The sequence below is a fragment of the Notolepis coatsorum genome, assembly GCF_963971535.1.
Source record: "Notolepis coatsorum genome assembly, chromosome: 17".
Classification (NCBI taxonomy): Eukaryota; Metazoa; Chordata; class Actinopteri; order Aulopiformes; family Paralepididae; genus Notolepis; species Notolepis coatsorum.
This window is the reverse complement of record NC_140181.1, coordinates 51,167,229-51,186,847: the sequence shown is the minus strand read 5'-3', so window position 1 is coordinate 51,186,847 and position 19,619 is coordinate 51,167,229. Positions and strand designations below refer to the sequence as shown.

General features: G+C 42.1%; 1 protein-coding gene across 1 annotated transcript in view; it reads right to left on the bottom strand.

The window, feature by feature from the left end:
- The window catches only part of cfap74 (cilia and flagella associated protein 74), a gene marked incomplete at both ends in the record, with an annotated part of 422,090 nt that extends 402,807 nt beyond the window's left edge, over positions 1-19,283 (bottom strand). The window contains one exon of the mRNA XM_084333450.1: positions 19,207-19,283. Within this exon, the coding sequence (XP_084189576.1) occupies positions 19,207-19,283 (77 nt within the window). The remainder of the gene's footprint in view (positions 1-19,206) is intronic.
- Positions 19,284-19,619: the final 336 nt, after the last annotated feature.

Sequence of the window (19,619 nt, the reverse complement as noted above, 5' to 3'; positions counted from 1 at the left end):
TCTAAAAGGCCTTGAACTAATCAGGTAATTGGCTATTGACTTAAAGGGGCACTTCACCAAAACAGTGCTGATTTATTTTTGCACAATCTCACACACATCCAAAACACATGTTATTAAGAATCTGGTATATTAAAATTAGTTTGAATATGTTCACCAGTGATGGCATCTGGTACATTGAATGCTTGTGTTGCGTTATTTACAGTTCAATTAAATTATAATGTCCCTATAAGACACTATTGCTATTTCATCTACATTGTTTCTTGGTGATGTAATTAACACAACACATGGATTCAATGTCCCCGGTGACATCACTGGTGGCCATATTCAAACAAATTTACTCTTCAATAACTGTCAAACTAAATGGATGTGTGCAAAACTGTTTAGAGCTTTTGTGTGTGAGTGTTAGGAATCCAGGTAAGAATGTTGAGTTGTTCAAGTATGGCATGGAAGAATGGAGACGGAGAGGGTGCTGCTCTTCTCGAATGCGTGTTCTTTTTATTATCAGAAACACTTCTAGCGATAACAATACTTTACAGGTAAAGCAGGAAGTAGTAATAAGGAAGGATACTTAGAAGAGAACTTAAACAACAAGAGAGAATAGGGCGGTGAGAGATCCGACTTCTCGACCTAAAGCAAGGATAACTTAAATCATGATAACAGGCGAGATATCCGACTTCTGCCCGTGGAGGGCTGTTCCCAGTAACACTGCTGAAGAACCGACAGGGAGAGAGGGGCAAAGTATTACTATAAAGGCCTCAGTGCAGCTAGCAGACCCAATCAGCACCAGTGACATGATTACAGGCAGATGACAACAATCAAGGTAATTAAGGTTAGGGTTAGGGTTAGGGTTAAGGTTAGGGTTAGGGTTAGGCGGAAGAGACCCTTCGGCGCTAAAACAATCAGAGAGGGTCTTCGCTGTACGCGGCTAGCCTATCAGAGAGCGTCTTCGCACACATAGGCTACAGAAAAAAATCACGCAAGACAGAGTGAGAATTCCAAGATGGCGGCAGGGCCTCCAATCCTGAATAGGGAGAGAAGCCCAGACGTTACAGTGAGATTGTGTGCAAAATAAATCTGCATTGCTTTTTGGCGAAGTACCCCTTTAAAAGTATATTGATTTTGAATTGTATTTCCCCAATGGATATTATTTCAACTTTTAAAATGGCAGTAGTCAATGTCAATATCACAGATAAAATGTATCCTGAACTACACTACTGCCATGCATGTTATCCAGCCTGTTTATTATATTTTATACTGACTTTCTTATCAACATCGGTGATGTTTAAGTTTCAGATGATATCAATTAATGCTGATAATATTTAGCTATGAAATGAGCGTATATGATTTGGAAGTATTTTTTTTTTTAAATTTCTTGGGAATTTTAGCTCTGTCATATACCCACAATTTCATATTAGCTGAACTTATGCATGCCTACTAATCATCATACTGTACACAGGTTTACTAGGTAAAACAACACAACAACGTGCATTGGCAACTGGCAAGTGCTTCTCAGGGTTGTAGTGGTAGTTGAGAACAGTATGGTGTACTGTTAAAGCTGCAGTATAGGCAACTTTGGAGAAATTAGCAATTAGAGTATACCTGCCCAGCAGAAATAGAGCATGCTCTGCATAATTTTCAAGCTCATGCACATGCAACAAGGTCCACAGACTCCCCAGAGGCACCTTAATAATAATTATATATATATATATTTCTGATCAGCAGTTGGTTTCTCACATTGGGCCTCATTCAACAATACTCTCTTATTATTTTTCTTATATTCTTGCTTACCTGAACTCAAACTAGAAAGAAACAGACTAAGAAATTACGTAAACTCCATGATCAAAACTGCTAAAAGAAATTTCATCAATGACAAAACCGAGGAAAACAAAAATAACCATGTGAACTTTGGAAATTACTCAACAATCAACTAGGCTGCAGTAAAAACTTAAAACCAGGTTCTCAAACATAAACATAAAGACGGACAACACGCTCATCACAGACAAGCTGGATGTAGCCAATTACTTAAACACTTTCTTCACAAACATAGCCACAACACTGGTAAACAAACTACCCTCCCACTCAGGGCAGTATGGGGTAGAACACATAGTAGCATACTACAAGAACCTAGGCGTCCACAAAGACGACTTCAAACTGGAAATGGTAACTACAGATGAGGTACTCAAAAAACTGAGCGCCCTCCAACCAAACAAGGCCACTGGCCATGACAACATCCCCTCCAAATTCCTCAGAGACTCAGCAGCAGCCATCACCCCAGTCATCACACACATAATAAACCTCTCCATAAAACAGGGACACGTCCCCAAGGACTTCAAAATTGCGAGAGTAACACCCCTGCACAAAAAGGGCAGCAAATTAGACCCGGGCAACTACCGCCCTGTTTCTATCCTTACATCCATCTCGAAAGTCATGGAAAAAATAGTATACGAACAGATCGAAAAGTACCTTGCGGAAAAAAATCTAATCTACGAATTCCAATCTGGCTTCAGAACATCCCACTCCACTGACACATGCCTTCTCTACTTGAACGACCACATCAAACAAGAGGTGGACGCGGGCAAATACTGCGGCATGGTCATGCTGGACCTACAAAAGGCCTTCGGCACTGTCAATCACACCATTCTGATTGACAAGCTAAAAGCAATTGGTTTTGATAGTTTATCAGTGAGCTGGATACAATCCTACCTGGAGGGGAGGGAACAGATGGTGGAGGTAAACGGTACCCTATCCCCCCCCTCACAGTGAGCTGTGGTGTTCCACAAGGAAGCATACTAGGACCGCTACTATTCCTAATTTATGCAAATGACATGTCGTCAGCTTGTGACTGCAACTTGTTCCTGTTTGCGGATGACTCAGCCCTGCTGGTCTGACAAGAACAAGTTACAGGTTGAAAAAGCCCTCAGCTCGGAACTAGGCAAAATCTGCATATGGCTCGCCGACAACAAACTATCATTACACATGGGCAAAACAGAGTCCATTCTCTTCGGTTCAAATAACAAACTCAGCAAGACCGACGGCTTCTCGGTTACAGTGGGTGACAATATTATCACAAGGAAAGATGAAATTACCTACCTGGGTTCCATCCTAGAGGCTAATCTTTCCTGTGACAAAATGGCATCCAATGTAATAAAAAAAGTCAACCAACGAACGCGATTCTTGTACCGGATCTCCTCTCTGGTAAACAAGAATACCCTGAAGACTCTAGCAGGAGCACTCATTCAAGGGTACTACGACTATGCTTGCACCTCATGGTACCAAAGCACCTCAAAGGCACTAAAAACAAATTACAAACATCTCAAAACAAGCTAGTCAGACTACTGCTTGACCTGACTCCTAGAACCCACCTCACCCCTGCCCACTTTGACAACCTAGGATGGCTTAGAGTAGACGACAGAGTACAGCAACTTGCAATGGGCCTGGTCTACAAGATACACTACGCGACCAAGGTACCCATGTACATGTCAAAATACTTCCCAAAGGTCAGTGAATACCACGATCACAACACCAGAGGGAGCTCCACAAATCATGTAAAACCCAGATTCGGCTCAAACAAGGGACTAAACACGTTTCGCAATTATGCCACATCAATGTGGAACGCCCTACCTAAAGCTGTAAAGGAATGTGAATCACTACCCACTTTCAAAAACACTCTCAAAAAACACCTACGTGAGACTGCAATTCGAAACTGGCCCCTACAAATGTCCTAACCTAGTTGTACAGTAAATGACCAAGTAAGGCTTTGTCAGTATTCCAATGTACAGTGTAAAATGTGTGTGTGTCCCTACCCAACCCCCCCCCCCCCCCCCCCCCCCCCCCCACCTCCAATGTACAGCCCTCACCCACCCAACCCCACCCCACCCACCCAACCTCCTCCAATGTACAGTTTCTACGCCAAATGTATATACACTCTTTTTCTGGACACTTTTGTATCACAAACAGTACTGTATTTGCAAATCTGATATGTCATAAATGTATAGATGTAGCAGTACTGTCTATCTGTATGTCATGTATGTCATATATGTTATGATGAATTGAAAATGGGGGACCCTGATGTAAACAAGACGAAAGTCTTTCTCTGGTCTGCATCCCCTTAACAATTGTATGTATTGAGCTGTACTGTACTGTACCCATTCTGCAATCTGTTAATAAACTTTTCAATCAATCAATCAAAACCTGTCTGTTAAGAGAACAATAAGAAAAGCCACCGCCACATTCATCAAGCCATTCTTAAAGTCCAAATCTGTATAGAGAGACACGCCTCGCAGGCTCATTATAATACGAGAGCCGTGTGCGAACTTGGGTCTGCATTGTATGAGCGGATCCCCCGGCTGTATTCAAGCGCTGGAGCGCTTTGCGTTGGATCAAAATGAGATAGGAATCAAATGTATTGTCATCATACAGCACCTATAGCGCTGCTATATAGTGGAATAGACTGTATTAATATAGTAGTAATATAATAGTAGTTGCACGCTTCTGGCCACCTTCCGCAGTGCGCGCACACACGTACTGTATACAGTACGTGCAAAATTAATCGTTCCAGCAAAGTAGGCTTTGTCAATACTGAACGACTGTGTGATTGTCAAGAGCCAAACGCACAGTATAGTTGGGAAATACTTAACGGTTAAGCAGCCACTCATCTGGCTCTGCAAATAGATCTAGAGTCTGAATATCTCTGCATATATAAGCCTGACTGGCAGTGCGCATAGTACAGTGGATGGCACATCTCTCTCAAATCCATTCTGAGAATGGAACGCAGTGCCCGCGACGCGGGTCAAAGTCAGTTGTTTATTTATTTATTTTTTACTGTTTGCATACGAGGTGGTCCGCAAATGTTCTTGATAACATCTAGTGGTCCGCATAAACAAGAAGTTTGGGAACCACTGATATAACGATCTCTAAATATGCGTTCTATGCTACTACGTATACAGTACTGTATATCTCATGTATGTCATAAATGTCATGATACTGTACTGTATATATCTGTATATCTATGTTGTGTATGTCATAAATGTCATTATGCATTGAAAATGGGGGACCCTGATGTAAACAAAGACGAAAGTCTTTCTCTGGTCTGCATCCCCTTAACAATTGTGTGTATTGAGCCCTACTGTATTGTACCCATTCTGCAATCTGTTTTTAATTTTTTGGTACGATTTTCTTATATGGGTAAGAGTGCTCTCGACCACTTAGAATTTGGTCTTGCCTGAGAGAAAAGCAACAATAAGAAAACATTGCTGAATCCCAGGTAAGAACAAAATAAGAAGAAATGCTAGTTAAGAACGAAATCTGTTCTTATATAGCTTCATGCATGAGGCCCATTGTGTGTACTTTTTGACAAGGAATGGTGGTTTTTCGATGCCACCTCGGGAACACCACTTGATTGGCCAAAAACAACAGCTTCCTGCACCAATAACCAATCAGATGTTTTTGGCCTGCCAAGTGGGTCGCCCGTGCATTGAAAAGTAATGCAGAGCTTGCTCTGTTTCTGCTAGTGAAGGTAAACAACTCAGGGTGCTTTCACATATAGTTTGGTGGACTCGTGCGGTTCTGGTGGTGAAGTTGCAACATTGTTGCATTCTTCATTTGGTTCGTCTGCATTCACACAGCAATTTGTCAGGCGCACCAAAACTTTCTGAACAATGTCACACGGTCGAAAATGGCGCTCGTCTATTGGACAATAGAGAGTGGAAATGTGTGTGTGTCCAATGCACATCAGTTGTAATATTATATTGGTGGATACATTCTAAACACCCAGTAAAAGAGGGGGATACACAGTTTACCAACTCTAAAACAACTCCTTTGTTGGACAAAAAATAACCAAGTGTGTATACTATAAAGTAAACATTACAAAAAGTAAACCTTTTCTTTGATAAAAAGTGACACTTTCCCTGTTTCTGAAGTGGGATTTTGGATTTTGATTGTACTCACTGAATGTAGGCATCTCTCTGGTTCCAGTCAAAGTACTGTAATTCAAGACAATAAGGTCAATAATCACATTATGCATAGTGTGCATAGTGCAAATACCATCATATCATTATTAGAACTGTTTACAGGAATGTAATTCTGAGGACAACTAATATCTAAGCCTATCCTAAAAATACACCGATATGTCCTAAATGACATAAGCTGCAAAGTGCTTCCAATGAAAAAGGAAAAGGGTCACTCCAGATTTGAGGATTTTGGCCAAAGCCCCCTGTGGTTCCTTGTGGTGTCCCTCCTGGCTGTTCACCAGCAGAGGGAGTAATAGGTTTTGGAATAGGAGTTTTTAGCCCCTGGTCAGTTCTGTGTTTTATACACATCACTATGCATAGAGTGGGCTTTGTTCTCACAGTATGACCATCCTACCACACACACACACACACACACACACACACACACACACACACACACACACGCACGCACGCACCGCACGCACACACGCACGCACGCACGCACGCAGCACGCACGCACGCACGCACGCACGCACGCACGCACGCACGCACGCACACACACACACACACACACACACACACACACACACACACACACACACAACACACAATAAACTCATACAGACGCACATGCACACACACACACACACAGGGCGCTTGTTTTTATTATAGCCTCCTCCCGTTTTGCCAGTACTGTGGTACGAATGATAGCGTGTGGTTTAGGAACAGGGAGTTTTCACAAATCCAGCGCTCCCTTTCTTGGCTGTGACGTAGTCACGTTACATTCGGAGGCAGACAGTCGATCTGCCAATTACGTCCCACCGCTTGCACCCACCTCTTCTTCTTACCACCAATCGGAAGCTCTCATTAGTTTATTTACTTCCGGATTGTCAGCCATTATTCTACTCGGAGCTAACGTTATCTCCCCGCCAGCCACATTGACAAGTACCAGCGCTTATACATTACTGGCAAATGTCTTGTTGCACTTGTGGCAACGAGCGTTGTCAGCATCGACTTTAGTAAAATAGACCCAGACTTTTGAACGTTTCGTTCTGTCCACCATGATGAGAGCAGAGCTGTCTGTACTCGGCAGCACCCGTGTGTGTGTGTGTGAGTGAGTGTGTGTGTGAGCACAGCACAGCCCGCTCCTCGCGCAGGCAGAGACACCGAGGCAGGAGAGATATAGAAAACGGCCAACAAGATTAGTTTGCGACGTTTAAATTCCTCAAAAAAAACCTCCATAATTTCTCGAGTACCGATAGCAGTACCGATAACGTCGGAGCTTATAAATACTAAAAAAATAATATTGATAAAAAAAATATATATATATACATTTAAAAAAATATATATAATACAATAAATATCGGTTATCGGTATCGGTTATCGGCTTGAGGAGCATAAAGTTATCGATATCGGTGTCAAAAAATCAATATCGTGCATCCCTAGTATATACCTTTGATTTGGAAGTATTTGGGGTTCAGGCGTTCAACCAGAACGATTTGGGCATATTGCATATAACGCGTCATATCTTGCGATCTATGAAAAAATACTGGATTATTTTGGAAAGGGGCGATGTTTAGCGTGTAATAGCGCACAAACTACAGTATGCAGAAATTAACTGATTAGTCAGTGATGGACTATGAACAATGCCTGTCAAATGAGCCATACTATTGTCTCCATAGCTATAATACAGAACACACAATGGGTCTGCAAACATTGCTAAAATGGTCAATAATGCTGGCGCCATTGAGTACAGATGGGGAAAGAGGGTGGCGCCCAATGAGTTAATAGGCCTCTTTGTTTATGGTTTGATTGTCACTGATACACATAAGATAGACATATCAAATCATGAAATTGGAAGATACACATAAAATAGACATATCAACCCAGTATTTTAGATGTTTACAGTGGTTCTCAAACTACGGGTCGCGACCCAAATTGGGGTCGCGGGTAGTGACAGTCGCCCATTGGCAAGTACAATTTTTTTTAAATATATTTTAATGTTCTGGCAACATATTCTGGCTAAATATGCCTTGTTTTATAAATGTGTATTGATAACATAGTGCTGTAATTAAATGTTCTAATAAATATGCATGATCAAGCTCAACAACGTGTACTTTTATTTTGATATTCCTTAATTCCACATTGAAATTACATGATACATTAACTAATTCGGGCCAAACATGTAATATTACGTGTTTCACCGCCAACGCTTGAGCGCCAAACACGTAATAATAAGTTTTAGATCCTTTGATCTTTTTCCTCTGATCCCCGTTCTAAACCATCATCCGGATCATTCTATGTGTCCCTGGCTCGTTTGCCTATGTTTGAATTGCAATGCAGATCGAATATCACCAGGTGGCAGTATCGCCTACCTTTTGAACTCAATAAGAAATGGATTAGGAGAGGCAATGAATGAACTGGACTATCGAGACTTGCTCTGAGGGGGGGGGGGGGGGGGGCTCTTCCAAAGCAATCGCTAGCAGATCTACTCACCTCAAAACCTATCCCGTAAACACGTATAATTACATATAAACGAGTAATCGCAATCGCCGATGGGATAATTGGAATTATTCTTTTTGGATTACCTTCTGGCTAAGGTAAGTACCTCCTATGTCTATTTTACTGAACCTGAAACATGTTTATGTAACAGTGTCTTACTTTACCGGACATAAACCAATCGCTTTGTAACGATCGCATTTTTGGGGTAAGACTACCCCCCTTGATAATTTTGTGAAGGCACATGTGTACATGGTATATACCTTTGATTTGGGAGTATTTGGGGTTTCAGGGGATCAACCAGAACGGTTTGGGCTTATTGCATATAACGCATTTTATCTTGCGATCTATGGAAAAAGACTGGATTATCTTGGAAATGGACGATGTTTAGCATGTAATAAACTACAAACTACAGTGTGTAGAAACAAACTATTTTTTACATGTTGGACTAGAAATAGTGCCTGTCAAATGAGACATACTATTGTCTCTATAGCTATAATATAGAATATACAATCGAATATAAGATCGTGAAATATTGCAAAAATTGTCATGAAAAGCTGGCGCTAAACAGTGTAGGATGGGGGAAGCTTGTGGCGCTCAATGTGTTAAGTGTGGGGTCCCCAAAAAAATATCCAAAATAAAATGGGGTTGCGGTATGAAAAAGTTTGAGAACCCCTGGTTTAGTACACAGTAGAACACAGTGTACTCACATTTCTCTTCAGTGGTTGCCAGATTCCTGTTTTTAAACATCAGAGAGGATAGTGCAGGGTCAGCAGTTTAGGGGTTTAGTGCCATGCTAGGGGGAGATGGCCACCTTGGCAGAGATGGTGGGCAACGTAACCAGGGACCTATTGTTTACTGGTCAGTCTCTCTACCCCTAGGCCATCCATTTGACTGGTCAGTCTCTCTAACTCTAGGCCATCCATTTTACTGGTCAGTCTCTCTACCCCTAGCTCATCCGTTTTACTGGTCAGTTAGCCTACCACTCCCCAGGGGGTGTTCAGAGAGTGTTGGGGGGCACTGGGTGCAGAATTGTTGAGGTGTTGAAATTCTCAAAGGGGGTGCTAGTTTATTTTATTTATTTATCATTGTTTTAATATTGGGACAACAACTTGACTGGAACCAGAGAGGAGACTACATGCAGTGAGCATAATCAAAATCCAAACCCCACTTCAGAAACAGAAGAAATGTTAACTTTTGTAATGTTTAATTTGGTAGTAAAAAGTTAAATGAGTAAAGAATCTGAATCCCCCCCCCCCCCCCCCCCCCTCCAAAACAATAATGAAGATTCGATTGGGTCCCATTGTTAGAAGCCTTAATTTGACACACAACACTGACAGGCTTAACACATCCAGTGCCATTCAGCAGAGGGCGCTGTGGGCCTTTAGTGCCAACGTTCTGTTCAATGGGGATACATGCTGGTGTTTTGCAGTGCTAAACCTATATTAAATATTATAGCTATGGATCTAATAACACCGTCGATTGTCAGATAATTTTTTCATCCATACATTTCCGTTTTATACCGTGGTGAATACGAGCATAGTTCCAGAGCGATTATGTGTAATTCCAGGAAACGCAGCCAAAACAGCGTTTATCTGCATTTCATTATAAATCGTTTCATTTCTCGCCTGATTATTGAATCGATCTGAAATCAACGCTAGATTATCGGTATTATGTTTCATCATGCATCCACGAAAGGGTGTGTGTGGGGGGGGGCTTCTATGCTTTGAGCGCCACCAACGGCATACGCTACACAGTACAGACACACGCTGCAATCCCTCATAGAGGCAACTGTGGTCTTGCTGGAGTGTTCAGACCCCGCCCCCACTCCGCAGCTCGGCCAAGAAAACAAACCACATAGTTTCAAATGGAGTGCAATAAGGGCCGCAAGGCATTAGGCCGCAGTATTGGCCGTTTGCGATCTCAGACACATTCAGGACAGCCTGCACAAGGTGCCTCGATGGATTATGAATGGCAATAGCAAATAAAAGAAATAACGAAACAGAAACGTAGATCTACGTTTCTGGCACTCAACTGCTGGGCCACAGAAACGTAGATCTCCGTTTTGGCAACCAAAGGGTTAATTGACCCAACAAACTGAGCCAAATAGAAACATTATGGATCTTTTCAACACTTGTATACAACATTCTTGAATCAGTGGATTTATTGCAAAGAAACAAGTCTAAATCTAATTTTCATTATTTATTTTCTGTTTTGTTAACACTATGGCCGCCAAGGACACCTTTCCTCGTCATTCCCCGCCATGCTAATTCTGCCAATGACGCCGTAACACGTCATTGAGATCAATATTTAAAAAATCTGTGATCGCAATCATTATTTCTCCCGCGGAGACTTGAGATCTACTGTTGATCCCCTCTCAACTATCCAACGGTTCAAGAGCACCATCTGGTGGCCGATCGGCGGATCGCCCAAACCGGAAACCGGAAACGGAAACTGGTGCTCATCCAAAATCGGTCCGACCACTCGCTATAGGTCCCGGGACTCGGGCTCGACACAATGGATAGCGATCCGTTACCAATAACTCGATAAACAACATGATTTGGACGTATATACTATTATACAACCTGGAGATGGATCGCATATTTCAACATCCCATAATAGGAATCTTTTTGCTCCATGCTCATCGCCCAACGGCCCGAGGAGACTGGGGTAAGATTCAGCGTTTTTTTTTACCGGGTTCGATACAAACTGCTCTAATGATCATATCACCCACACTAGATGAATCATCTAACGTTGTCCACGGAATTATAAACGACCCCCCCCCCATCCGGTCAACATCAGATAATAAGTAGTAACTTCTAGAAGCACGTCCATTTGAGAATTTTTATCTCGCGCCGATCGCTATCAAACTGTATTTGATCATCAATATAATGCATTTAGGGCTATAAATCACGTTCTGCAGAATGCTGCAGAAAACGATAAAAACATATTTATACTTTAGACCGTATTTTAGTATGAATATGTGAATGAAAAAGTATAAAGTTGCTACATCCTGAACGATAGATAATTGACGTTGAATGGGCCATAGTAATGTCAATTTAGCAATACAATTTAAAAAGTTATAGCCCTGCAAAGAAGGGGAACTTCTCCATAGACAAATAGAGCTGGCAGAGGATGGTATAATGATGTACATAAGCCTGGCAAAGAAAGTGTTAAACATGGTGGGTGTAGCACACACCACATTTTAATTACAGTATTTGCTTCCCTGCCTGGCTACCCCACACCCAAGAGTAAAAACCTTACAAGTTGGGCAATACATTAGATAGGCACTGTTGCTGGTTCCAAAAAGCACAGCTAATCGATTAATCAAAGCAAATGTATTGCTTGTGACATCACCACGAGCAATACATAATTTGTTGTCACAGTCTACAACTTTAGCACAAAACAACCACATGTAAATCATGCTGAAGTCACAGAAATAAGACATACCTCTTCAGGTCACCCATAATATTAAATATCTAGGATTCTGAATCTTAAAAGAACATGCCAACATTTTGGGAAATTAGCTTACCGTCTTCTCCAGAGAGAGACAAGAAAATAGATACCAGTTTCCTCTCTGTGCGTTCAGTAGAAAGCTATATGGCTGCATGTTAGCCTAGCTTAGCACAATGAATAGAAGCGGAGATGACCAGTTAGCCTTCGGAAGAGGTGTTAGTTGGACAATGCCTAGGCTAACCGGTCATGTCCGCTCATGGACTGGAGCCTGTCTCGGTTACACTGGGGAAAACAGCAAAGTTTTTGTTGCTGAATGATTACGTTTGCATGTCCAAGTTAAAAAAAAACGCCGTTTTGGCAGTTTGTCCTAGTGGCAACGCTGAAAAGGTGTTTTCGTTTTGGAAACTCGCCAAAACTCGCCGACAATGGTGCCATGTAATCTGCGCGAGCCGGATACGGAGCCGTTCTGCCCAATGCCCAGTAGAGACCGACGCCAAATTCTCCCCCTCCCAGACCCACCCATAAGATAAGATAAGATAAGATAAGATATTCCTTTATTGATCCCCTTGGGGAAATTCAGGCATCATAGCGCAGCATGGGGGAAGGGGGGGGGGGGGGGGGTACAGGTAGTAAAAACAACACAAGCAGTGTAAACAAATAGGTCAATATAATTTACTATCTAAATATATATTCACAGTATTCACAGTGTCACATAAGGGGCAGTATGCATAAGGTAGTGTTATAATTTACTATCTAACTAACTGAAATATACATTATTCACAGTATTCACAGTGTCACATAAGGTGCAGTATGCCTAAGGTTGTGTTATTGTCCTCCTTGGGTTCCTATTAGTTCTAGGTCAATGTCTGGCAGCAGTCCCTGCCCACTGTTGTGGAGCCTGATGGCCGCTGGTATGAAGGACTGTCCGAGGCGGTTAGTTGAGTGTCGGGGGGTATGAGTCTGTGGCTGAACGGGCTTCTCATCTTGACTAGCTCGTCGTAGAGAGGGTGGTAGGGGTTCTCCAGGATGGCAGCCAGCTTCCTTCTCATCCCCCTCTCTGCCATCACCTCTAGTCTAGGTAGCTCAACTCCCACCACGGAGCTAGCCTTCCTCACCAGCTTGTTGAGCTTGTTGGTGTCCCTTGAGTTGATGTAGCCTCCCCAGCATGCCACAGCATAGAAGAGGACGCTGGCCACTACAGACTGGTAAAATGACTGCAGCAGTCTATTGCACACGTTGAAGGACCTGAGTCTCCTCAGGAAGAACAGCCTGCTCTGTCCCTTCCTGTAGAGGGCCTCTGTGTTATCCGACCAGTACAGTTTATTGTTCAGGTCATGTCAACAAACCCTTACCACGCAAGAGTCGACTGCATGAGCAGCTCAGAGCTCCTCTTTCAACATAACAAGCATTAAACAAAATGGCCCAGTCATCTATTCACTTTTGTTTAATACATGAGGCGTTGTCTAATGTTATCTAGCTACTGATAGCTCCTGATATCAACGTCTGATATCATCAGTTTGGTGCTGGCTGGCTAGCATCGCTTGTGAGCTAACGTTAGCTACCTAGCTAACGTTATTTTCAGACCCTGTTAGCTGCGGCTACCATCGTGTTGTCAAGTTATTGTTATAAGGAGCCCAGTCCAAGCTACAACAGTCTGCATTCCCTTTTGTTAAATAACGTTTACATCCATTAATTCTGCTAGCATTAACGTTACCACACTGCTAGCCACAATGCTATACTGTTATACTGGTATATCCCAATCACGTTAGCACATAAGCTAACGAAATCTGCGATATTTTTGTGAGACTAAACTCCGCTCTTGGTGGTCAATTGTGTTGATGTTAGTTTTGTTTCATCAACAAATCATCAACAAATGAGGCAGAACACACAGTGAATGTATCCGTTTTTGTTTATTGCACTTTATTTCTTGCTGAAGAAATAAATGCTATGTGGCTAAATGGCTCATGCGAGGTATAAAGATGGTGGCTTTTGAGATTGAGCAGGATGTGGAGTGACTCATTTAACCTTTCTGATGAAAATGGCCTTCATGTTTGAACTGCATCGCCACCTACTGCTTTGGCATTGTACTACATGTATAAACATCACTCGGTGGTCAAGAGACAAAACGATGTCTAACTTGCCTGCCATTACGTAGCGTTCTGAAAAATCTAAATCAAATCAAAATCAAATCAAATTTATTTATAAGGCCCAACAACACACGTTAATGTCCCCATGGGCCATACAGGTCTTCTTTAAACAAGTCAAGAAGAAAACACAACAATAAGTCAAGAACAGAACAAGGACACCATAAGGTCCAACAAATTTAAAATAAATGCAAATAAATGAAAGAATGCAAGCACTCCCAGACATACCCCACGCGAAGGTAAGGAAAAACTCACTAAAACCTAACAATAGGTAAAAATGCTCCACAGGCAGTGTGGAGGAGAGAAACCTTAGAAGGGCCATTCAAGGGGGATCTCCCTTCTTAGATGTCGGTGATACTAGTGTTGCAGACGGACAGTTGGTAAGCATGCACTCAAGTGTGTAGTGAAACACAGATGAGTGCATGCAATAGCAACTGAACATTTTGAAAGATTAAAAGCGAAACTGAAACTGAAAACTGAAACGAAAACTGGCCATAGTGTAACCGCAGCCTCAGTCCAGATGGCAGGGGATAACAGCACATTAAACACCTCTTACAGTTTCACAAACAACACAGTGTATTTCCATCTTAACAGCATTTATTCTCGGAAAAGGATGTTTTATGCACGCATGGAACTTCTAAAGCTAGTCGACAGATGTAGGGCTGTAGAGCTATAGGAGTGTGTAGGGATATAGGAATGTGGGGTTGTAGGGCTGTAGGGCTATAGCAGGGCTATTCAACTGGCCTGCGGGATGATTCTGACCGGCCCGCAAAAGATTACATGATAATAAAAAAAATAATAATAATAATAATTTTTTTTAAATAATTTTTTTTATTATTTTTTTTTACTTTTTTCTTTTCATGTCAACGTTCACACGCACAATTGAGCCAAAAGTCACTCAATTAATGACAGATTTCATTGATAAATTGAGGGAAAACTTTGCAAGTCGATTTGATGAATTTGACATGCCCAGAGAATTGATGCATTTTGTGAGCAACCCATTTGCCAATGTAGCTGCTATTTCCACAAAAGGACAAGAGTTCCTTGCATCACTTCACATTGATGAAGGTCTCCTGCAACTTGAAATAATTGACATGCAAGCATCATCTGCTCTGAAGCAGGCACTTGAGAATGAATCCACCACAACATTTTGGATAAAGTGTATTCATGTCAACACATTCCCCAAAATAAAAACGCTGGCAATATCTGTGCTAACAATGTTTGGCTCAACATACACCTGTGAATCCAGTTTCTCTCACATGAATGCCATTAAAACAAGCAACCGTGCCTCCTTGACAAATGAGCATTTGCATCACTGTTTGTGGGTAGCCCTCACTTCCTATGAACCCTCTTTCTCTGCCATTGCCCAGTCAAAGAAGTGCAATCTCTCTCATTAGATGTGTGTAAGTAGGCTAGGCCTGTCTGCCCCCCACCCCCCCTGATGTTTGAGAGTTAAGAGTGGACAATAAGTGCTAATAAGATGCTGTGATTTGCTGTTGTTGCACAGACATGAAGCACTTTTTCATAAGCTCAGCTGCACTATAAATGTGTTTTTGTTCAAGTGTTGATGTTAGAATGTTCAGATGCACATCATGCACTTGTTTGTTTTTTATTTTATTTTTATATTGAAATGTTGAAGAGGAGATGTTGCAGTTGTTGCACAGTCATAAATGAAGCACTTTTTGCAGGAGATGTTGCAGATGTGGCACATAAATGAAGCACTTTTCTTGAAAAGTATACTACTTTTGCAATGTAGTTAAATAAAAGTTGTGAAAATGTGGTTGCGTGTTGTGTCAAGTGTACATATATTCATAGCACGGGGAGGCGCAGTGGCAGTCCGGCCCCTGGCCCCTTGGGTTTCTGACAATGTGGCCCCCTGAACAATTTAGTTGAATAGCCCTGGGGGTTGTAGGACTGTAGGGATGTAGGGCTGTATGGATATTGGATATAGGGTTGTAGGGCTGTGGGGTTGTAGGGTTGTAGGGTTGTCGGACTATAGGGTGTAGGACTGTAGGGCTATAGGACTGTATGGCTGTAGGGTTGTAGGACTGTAGGGCTATATGACTTTAGGGCTGTAGGGGTGTAGGGTTGTACGACTGTAGGGTTGTAGGGCTGTGGGGTTGTAGGTTGGTAGGGTTGTAGGCCTGTAGGGTTGTAGGGCTGTAGGGATGTAGGGCTGTAGGGATGTAGGGCTGTGGGGTTGTAGGGCTGTAAGACTGTAGGGATATATGGCTGTGGGGTTGTAGGGCTGTAAGACTGTAGGGATGTATGGCTGTGGGGTTGTAGGGCTGTACGACTGTAGGACTGTAGGGTTGTAGGGATGTAGGGCTGTGGGGTTGTAGGGCTGTAAGACTATAGGGTTGTAGGGCTGTGGCATTGTAGGGATGTAGGGCTGTAGGTCTGTAGGGATGTACAGCAAAACTATTCTACTAGGGCTGTGATGATACTACAGGTGTGAGGATCACTCAAAACATGATTAAATTCCATAAATGATACTTTGTTAATAATTCAATATTATCACAATATTTCAATGAAAGCTACAGTAAGCAACTTCTAAGAAATTAGTGTGTTCTGCCCAGCGGAAATAGAGCAAGCTCTGCATCACTTTTCAAGCCCATGCATTAAAGGTTTTCCACAGACTCCCAGAGGCACCAGCAGCTTTAATATTACATTTATTTTGAATCATAAAAGATATTTCCCAGCCCCTGATTGGCAGGTGGTTTTGCACATTGTGTACTTTTCGACTAGGACTTAGTTTTCCGGTGCAACCCCGGGAACACCACTTGGCATCTTTGATCTTTGATGTTTTGGGCCAAGTGGTGTTCCTGGAGTCACATCAGAAAAACGAATACTACCATCGCATTCCTTAGAGCTTTCTCTATTTCTGCTGGCCAGGTAAACTCACTCAACTCTAAGTTGCTGAATGCAGCTTTAACACTTGAATGTAAGGAATGTAAACAACTGTTATGTAATATAGTAACATGTTGAAGCCTAATCATCTTGTCATGAATGGCAATACACATTTAGCCGAGTCTGACATTCCCTGGGCAGTTTTGCTGGTATGATTAAAAAGCAATCGATGACCGGGAGACACTAGGATTCGCCTGTTCGAATCCAGCTCCCGGCGTTGCTATCAGCTTGGATGTCCTCTCACACTGATACAATTGGCTGTATCAGGGGGTGGGAAAGCTGAAGGGTGGGTCCTGGGCGTTGTGGACAGCGACCCCTACAGTTCGGTCGGGGCGCCTGCTCAGCAAGGGTTTGAACTGAGGAGAGATAGTGTGGCCTCCCACACGCTACACTCTCCCCGGTGAGAACCTGCGCGGCCAGGTTGGCCTGCCCCAGGCTGCACATGCGTCGGAGGAAAGCATGTGACAGTCTCCGGTCTCCCGGACCAACAGTAGGGGAAAGTACGCAACAACCAGGAAGGGTGGGATGGGAGAAAAATCGGGAAAAAGGAGGGGAAGAAAGATAATAATAATAAAAAAAAAAAAGCAATCGATGAGCTGATATCAAAATCCATTATTTTCTTCTTACACTTTCATATTTTGGCACAATATATTGTCACATAGCTAGATCATACTATGTGAATTTAATTGTTTTGTGTGTTTTAGTCTATAACTATTAGGTCTCTTTTTTATATTCTATATTCTATTCTATTATTATATCATATTATCATATTATATATTATTATATTATATTATTATTTCATGATTTTTATTAATTTAACACTGGCCCACTTATTTGATCAACTATACCTACAGTATTTGGTGTTATAATAACTCAGTTTCTATTTTCTATTACATAGGCAGTGGTACGTACGCCACTCTCCCCTATATGGAGGTGTAGTCTGATGTCACTTTAGTTTCCCGCGCGGCCCACCCGTATAGGGATTTATCATTGGGAGACGCCGACGCCGTCCTCCCGTGTCCCGTCTCACTAGACTAGACCCGTGTTTACATGCGTGCGGGAGGGAGGAGCAGACCCCGCACCACCCGGTGTCTGAGACAGAACTCAGTGAATGAGATCGGCTTTGACGATCGGCGAAAATAAAGCATTATCACCGATCACCGATCGCATATTTATACTGATTATCGGCCGATAACGATCGGTGGCCGATCGATCGGGGCATCCCTAGTATTAACCTGTCTGTCATTCACAGCCTGGCACCCTGGCAGGTGTGTCAGGAGGAGGAGGCACACCTGTTCCAAAAGGACTGGCTTCTCCATTTTGGCTGTCTCTCTCCTCCAAGCTGGTCATGACATTTTGTTCTGTTTTGTTTTGTTTGGTTTGTTTTGTTTCTTTAATATCTTATCACTTACGCACCACACACTGACTCATCCATGCACTCACTACATTACTGATATTACTGATACAACTCATTATTTAATTCCTTTTTGTACATAGTTTAATAGCATAATTAAATTACTTTTCTTTAAAAACCTTAAGTACTTGTCTGGTCTCCATTGTTTTTGTCTGTACCTTTAATTTGGTTCATGACACAGGAGTCTACACTGTGGTGACGTTAGTCAGGAGCGCCAAAGTGAAGTGTAGTTCCTCAGTGAACGAAAACGTAAACATTGTTATTTTGCTACTTTTACGATTCATTGCGAATTTTTTCATGTTGAGCTATAGATTGTGGATGAATACACACAGAAAGGTACACCATGCCAATGTTCATGCTTTATTTGTTTTAAACAAAACGATTTAGAAATGGGTCCATTTGAAATACATTGCCATTTCAAGGAGGGTGGACCGCGCGGGAAACACCAATGACGTAACCACTACACCTCCCTATACACTTATGATATGAATAATAAATGTTTTTGTTTCCTTGCATTGTTCCTTTTTTCAACAAATGCTTATGTAATTACAATTAAGAGTTAAGCCATGTATCTGACCCTATACCCCGTGCCACTTAAAACACATATCCGTAGAAAAGGTTAGGGTTTTATAATGGCAACAAGCAACGCAATGAAGAAGAATTACAAGAGAAGACATGCTAAGAATTAAAAAGAGGAGGATTGCCCTTCTGTTTCAGTGGGTGTATAAAATCAAAATATGAGCTTTCAAACAAGCTTTTCAAACTCTTGCTGTTTATTTGTGTGGCCTGTGTGTGTGTGCGGCACGGGGTGCAGTGGTTAGCACTGTTGCCTCACAGCACGAAGGTCCTGTGCTCAAACCCCAGCAGGCGGCCTTTCTGTGTGGAGATTGTGTGGGATTCCTTGACATGCATGCTAGGTTTCCTGCCATTGCCCTTGACCAAGGTACTGGCATGACAACTGGAATTGTTCCCCGGGCGCCGCACTGTGTGGCTGCCTCACTGCTCCTAAATAGTTAGGATGGGTCAAATACAGAGGATGAATCTCCCCAATGGGATTAATAAAGGTACAACTTAACTTAAAGGTGCTATAGATAACATTATTATGTAGACTAATCATTTATAGAAAAGAATACATACATAATACAATACAATAATACATCAGCTTTTAGAAAGGTGCAGAATAAACGTATAGCTTTTCCTTCAAAGATATTATTGATTTATTAATTTATCATTAAAAACTATTTGGCG